Here is a 6,734-nt window from a genome sequence, read left to right on the forward strand (position 1 = left end):
GGGCCTTCAGGGACGATGCTGAGGATGGGGAGAGATAGCTCGAAAGCGTCTGCTCCACCACTGGCATCGCCCCACATACCTTATCATTCAGCCCCACGATGTTCTTTGAATAATTCGAGACTGTGGGGCTGTAATACGGGATGAGTACGGTTTCTCCCACGATCTTGACACCTGAGCATGGAGATCGGGGAAACCGGAAGGCCCCCGTCGTGAAAGCTGTGATCTGGATTCAGAACATGCTCGTCTAATTATTTTTAGGACGAGCGTCCTGTTTCTAGGCTGGCCAAACGATATTTTATTTTGGCGCGAAACACACCCCATAATCACGAATCACACCTCATACGCGAGGGACTGTGGTGGCGAGTCCACAGTCTCCTCTGTCACGACACTCATCACATCCACCTCCTCAGAGGAAGATAGATGAAGCATCTGGCTCTCTCTCGGGGGGGAGAAACCGCAGCGCGGGCTTCCGAACCGTGAGAGAGAGAGCCGTGGATCTAGCGGGTGAGGACCGAGAAAAGGACGAGCCCGTCTCGGATCCCTCATCTAAATCCACCTGCGATCCCCACGACAACAGTCTGCGCTGTGCCTCGGCAACAGCGGGACCGCTGCCAGCGGGAACGCAAGCCTGGACGCTCTGATCAAACACAGCCAGGCGAGAGCGGAACATACGGAGCGAGAGCTCGCAGTGATGACAATCAGCTGCTCGAAAGCTGACCGTGCATGCTCCGCTCCTAAACAAACGACACACAAATCGTGTGTATCCCCTGCCGCCAGATATCGCGGGCAGGGAGAAACACAGCGTTTGTAATGCCATTCGCTCGCCATAGACTTTCTCATTATTTTATATATATGAGTGCTTGTGCGGACAGAAAACAGTAAATAGACAGACACATACACAGAGCACTACTGAAGAGCAGAAGCTGGTTTGCGCTCTGCTGGATGCGCTTTTATGCTTTCTGGTGCTTGCGTCACCCCGCTGGTGACGTCTCGCTGCTCCATTGGACGGATTTGACACGTGCATCAGAACGCGGTCACGCAAGGGCGTTCCCAAAGCGACTTCGACGCAGCTCGAGTTCCTGAAGGGGAACCATGGTTACATAAGTAACCTGAGACGTTAAACATTAGGTAGCAAAACTGATGACACCAATCAGAATCTCTGCATGCTAACAACGGAGAGAGCTCGAGCTGAGCCAATCATGATCTACAGGGGTTTTATACTTACACATACAGTATAATTACAGTACAGTACCAGTACATTAGATAGTGGAAATTTCACTATTCTATATGTACAGTAAACTGTAGCACATGTTGTATACCTTCAAACGTGTGACTGTCAAATTTTATTTGTAACCATTTTTTATGTGTACTGCATTTTTGCAGAACTGAGAAATGACTGCCTAGAGTTATAGCTAGTCTTGTGTCAGGAGACCAAGAAACTGCTATAGTACTGTATAATTTGGCCAAATGTGCAGAGGATGCTAAATTTACTTTTTTCATTTATTTTTTACTGTAGGCTACTGTATTGTGGTGCATGCTAAGTTCATGCAATTCTTTGGTATTTGAACTTTTCTAGTGCTTTTCATCTACTGCAAGATTACTTTACAGTAGTAAAATGAAAACTTTTTTTTTCCAAAAGTTAATTGCTGAATTATACTGTATCTGTGTCTGTAATTTCATTTATGTATACTGTTATAGACAAACGGAAAACTGTAATAACTAGATTGAAAGCTTGTCTTAAAGTCTTGTTTAAAAACGTAAATGGTTCGGTCAGTTAGATGCTCTAGATGTTTGCTAAAGTGTTGCTAGTTGGTTGCTAGGATATTCTGGGTGGTTGCTAGGCTCTTGCTATGCAGTTGCTGGGGTGTTGCTAGAGTATATGGTTGATAGAGTTTGTTCTGGGTGATTACAGACATTCCCACCTCTGTTAATAACAGAAAATCAAACATTGTTTTCAAAACTGATCCAGTTTCAGTGCTTTGATATTATTGTATTTCTTTCTAATGTCAGGAAATTCAAAAATATCTGTTGCTCTTAAACTTGCACTAAACGTGATTTATACCATCTAAGTAGCCTATGTAATTGTAATAGAACCGCATGTCTTCTTTAATGATACAAGCTCAGAAACATTTATAACCTGTTGAAGTTTTTTATGTTGTGTATATGTTGCGACTTGGTGCCATGATGGATATTGAAATGTTGTTATTTATTTTACATTTTAAACAGTATGGATGATTATTTAATGGTAATACAACATTTGTGAACACAACTGTGTATGTCAGACCATAAATCCCCAAAAACTATGCATGGGGGCTTGCTTTGGTGTTGCCACCCCTCATAGACCCCATGCCACCCCTTTGCCACCCTAAAAATAATTTTCTAGATCCGCCCCTGATATTAACTGTGGTAAATATTTGAATGTGTCATCCGTGTTTTTAACAAGTACTTTGGCAGTGTCTTTAATGAAAGAAACATCGCTGAGGGAGTTGCGGAGGTTTATATTCAGACGTTGTTTTGGTCAGTTTGAAGCACACGACACATCTGTCTGTCCTTCATATCCGGTCACTGCTGCTTTCCACGTTTCACTGCTTTATTGATACAAAACCCCCGATTAAAGCTCAAACTCAGCACCTGATCGCATTTGTCATTACAGAGGTTTTTTTTTTTTTTGTATGAACTGATGAATAAAACAAATTAATTTATCGGTACTGTGTGCAAGCGTTTGTTTCAATATCAAATGGAAGCAGATCATTTCTTTATATCACAGGTCATTCACTTGCTGGAGGGGGAATGGAAATGTATTTTCCATATATATATACTTTATTGTTATCAAATTAAACAGATGACATGTTTAGACATAGGCCTGTTTTGGACAGAGTTACTGTTTTGGATGAAGCACAGGGAAACCAATAAATAAAAATCTATTACATGTCCATCTTTATCTTGAGTCATTTTCTGACGATATGCGTCAAACTTTTAAAGCTCATACAAACAGCCAGTTGTCTCCTTCTGATTAAATATATCACACTTATGTCACACTGACAGGAATCAATGTTGATTAAAAACCCTAAAATTCAAACAGCATCACAGTCAAATCAGACAACAAGAAGGCAGCAAACATGAGTAAAGGTTGCAATTTACATTATCTGTCAAATATTTTTAAACAAGTAGTTTAAACAGTGGATATTAATTGATATTACCAAATATTTGACCAAAATTTGGGGCATGGCCTAATGCAGTGGTCGGCAACAGGCGGCCAAAACTGGCCCGCCAGCAATAATATCTGGCCCGCGCCCGCAGACAGATTATTTTGATAGCGGCTGGTTCTGAAATAGATCTGTCATGACAGCAACAGTTACTCAATCAGAGTATGTGAGCGGAGCGGTGTGATTTTGACAGGAGCGAAGAGTGGATTTTTAAAAGTCGGAGCATCGTGGTTTTCACTCGCTCCACCACCGCTCCATCACAAGTACAATTCATGCCAACAGCCCGTAATATAACTGCCTATTTAGCAAGAATTCACATGTTAAACATATTTAGCTAGCTTGATAGAGATGGATCACTCAAATCAGAAAGACTGTGAAGGCTATGACGGCTATGGACATGAGCAGGAAGTTATAGACAGTTCCTAGGGAATTTGTTTGTTCCTATACTGAATATTTTCAGCTGAAAGCATGATTTAAACAAGTACTACAACACTTATTCACTCTGCTGTCATTTTATTTATTTTATTTTTTGATAAATTAACCTCAGGGACTGAGAAGAGGCCCTTGAGCAAGACACCGAAGCCCCAACTGCTCCCCGGGCTCCGCAGCAATATGGCTGCCCACTGCTCCGGGTGTGTGTTCACAGTGTGTATGCACTTGGATGGGTTAAATGCAGAGCACAAATTCCGAGTATCACCATACTTGGCCACACATCACTAAAAAAGATTATCATGTCATTTTTCTGTTTAAGGCACACGTCAACCCACGTCAGCACCCACAGCGACTGTCAGAGGCCTGAGAGCGGAAGACTGTATGTGAATTGTACTTGTAGAGTTGAATATCAACAAAGACTTTTGCTCTCCTGTCCCAAACCCATCTTCCTTTTGGAATTCCAATGTTGCGATACAATAGTCTGGATAGTCACACAATATAGCAACCTGAACCACTGTAGTGAAACTATCCTTACATTTTCATGGGACTGACAAACCCATTATTGGTTTAAAATGGAATAAAATCACATATATGTTTCATGTAAAAAATACAGAAAGATCTCCATTGTAAAGACCCCCTCTAATATTATCACACTTAGACAAAGGCCACACAGAGATGGCATGAGATGACAACAGCAGATGATAAATCACTCACACTGACCCCCAGTCACTTACGCATCTCACCACTCATTTTGCACTGATGAATTCTGGTTAAAGTGGCCGTGGACCAGACATGATTCAATTACCCATAAACAGATGGTTGCAAAATCATTCAGAAATTTTAGTAACATTTGTGGCTTCATACTTCCCTTTTCTCACATTCTGAGACAGTCAACAACATTTAGTCAAAATACCTCAGTTTGGTATTTTTTTGGATCAGACTCTGTTGATCTTCTCCTTGATTCCTTTAACTAAAAAGTTAAGAATGTTATTGATGATATCAGCTTGGAGAAAATCAACAGCAGTACAGAGTATGAAAAGCTGAGCGGATGTGGTGGAAGACGAAACTTGAAATTCACTATAGCATCTATAAAGACAGCCTTCATGCTTTCAGTGTGGAACTAGCCACAGCTAGACAGTAACTTAAACAACGAGCAATTATAGACCAATATCAAATCTTCCTTTTATAGGCAAGATTATTGAAAAATTTATTTTTAATCAGCTGAACAAATACTTAATGTCACGAATCCGGTCCATGAACTTCCAATTTCATTGACTCTCGCACTACACACTGTTGCACATCACCCCGGACTACATTTCCCATCATGCATTGCACTGATTGCACTCAACACGGATTGCACACAGCTGTTTACTTAGCCTTAGCCTTAGCCTTAGCCTTAGCCTTAGCCTTAGCCTTAGCCTTAGCCTTAGCCTTAGCCTTAGCCTTAGCCTTAGCCTTAGCCTTAGCCTTAGCCTTAGCCTTAGCCTTAGCCTTAGCCTTAGCCTTAGCCTTAGCCTTAGCCTTAGCCTTAGCCTTAGCCTTAGCCTTAGCCTTAGCCTTAGCCTTAGCCTTAGCCTTAGCCTTAGCCTTAGCCTTAGCCTTAGCCTTAGCCTTAGCCTTAGCCTTAGCCTTAGCCTTAGCCTGCCTGTCTCCCTCCTTTGGTTTTGATCTTCGCCTGTTTTCCTGGACTTCTCACTTTAGCCTTGCCCCTGTGACTCTGTCTGCCTATCGTCGACCCACGCTAGCCCTAGGATTATTCTTGTGTCTTGCCCGCCATATTCCTGGTTGCCACTGTTTACCCTGCCTGTCTTATGACCATGTCTCTGTCTTCTCCAAATAAAGCTTTGCATTTGGATCTGCACGTCTCACGTCTCGTCAGCCCAGTTACACTTAAACTCAATTTAAATACTCTAAATACGTTTTTAAATACTTAAAAATGGATACCTGGACAATTTTCAATCTGGTTTCCGACTGCATCACAGCACAGAGACAGCGCTCATTAAAATAATAAATGATATTCGATTACATTCTGATTCTGGCAAAATATCAGTGCTGGTACTACTAGATCTCAGTGCTGTGTTTGACACTGTCGATCATAACATACTACTAGAGAGACTGGAAAAATGGGTCGGGCTTTCTGGGATGGTACTCAAATGGTTCAGGTCATTCTTAGAAGGGAGAGGTTATTATGTGAGTATAGGAGAGCATAAGTCTAAGTGGACATCCATGACATGCGGAGTCCGACAAGGCTCGATTCTTGCACCGCTCTTGTTTAGCCTGTATTATATATGCTCTCACTAAGTCAAATAACGAGAAAGCACCAAATTACCTATCACAGCTAGTCAGGAATCTTGGTGTGATTCTGGAGACAGACCTTAGTTTCAGTAGTCATGTCAAAGCAGTAACTAAATCAGCATACGATCATCTCAAAAACATTGCAAGAATTAGATGTTTTGTTTCCAGTCAAGACTTGGTCAAGACTTGGAGAAACTTGTTCATGCCTTTATCACCAGCAGGGTGGACTATTGTAATGGTCTTCCCACCGGCCTTCACAAGAAGACCATTAGACAGCTGCAGCTCATCCAGAACACTGCTGCCAGAGCACAAAATCTGAGCATATCACACCAGTCCTCAGGTCCTTACACTGGCTTCCAGTTATTTTTAGGATTGATTTTAAAGTACTTTTACTCGTTTAGAAATCACTCAATGGCCTAGGACCTAAATACATAGCAGATATGCTCACTGAATATACAGTAAATCTAACAGACCACTCAGATCATTAGGATCGAGTCAGTTAGAAATACCAAGGGATAGGAGAGCATAAGTCTAAGTGGACATCCATGACATGCGGAGTCCGACAAGGCTCGATTCTTGCACCGCTCTTGTTTAGCCTGTATTATATATGCTCTCACTAAGTCAAATAACGAGAAAGCACCAAATTACCTATCACAGCTAGTCAGGAATCTTGGTGTGATTCTGGAGACAGACCTTAGTTTCAGTAGTCATGTCAAAGCAGTAACTAAATCAGCATACGATCATCTCAAAAACATTGCAAGAATTAGATGTTTTGTTTCCAGTCAAGACTTGGTCAAACTT

The 6,734-nt window shown here is 41.8% G+C and overlaps 2 protein-coding genes across 2 annotated transcripts in view; both read right to left on the reverse strand.

Annotated features, from left to right (window-relative positions):
• Positions 1–4,198, reverse strand: part of LOC107569582 (histone H2A-like) — a 16,586-nt gene extending 12,388 nt beyond the window's left edge. The window contains exon 1 of the mRNA XM_016255698.1: positions 4,195–4,198. Within this exon, the coding sequence (XP_016111184.1) occupies positions 4,195–4,198 (4 nt within the window). The remainder of the gene's footprint in view (positions 1–4,194) is intronic.
• Positions 1–6,632, reverse strand: part of LOC107569590 (histone H4) — a 21,405-nt gene extending 14,773 nt beyond the window's left edge. Inside the window, exon 1 of the mRNA XM_016255707.1 lies at positions 6,627–6,632. The gene's annotated coding sequence lies outside the window, so the exon portion shown is untranslated. The remainder of the gene's footprint in view (positions 1–6,626) is intronic.
• Positions 6,633–6,734: the final 102 nt, after the last annotated feature.

This window comes from Sinocyclocheilus grahami, unplaced genomic scaffold, assembly GCF_001515645.1.
Source record: "Sinocyclocheilus grahami isolate Dianchi unplaced genomic scaffold, SAMN03320097.WGS_v1.1 scaffold1362.1, whole genome shotgun sequence".
NCBI lineage: Eukaryota > Metazoa > Chordata > Actinopteri > Cypriniformes > Cyprinidae > Sinocyclocheilus > Sinocyclocheilus grahami.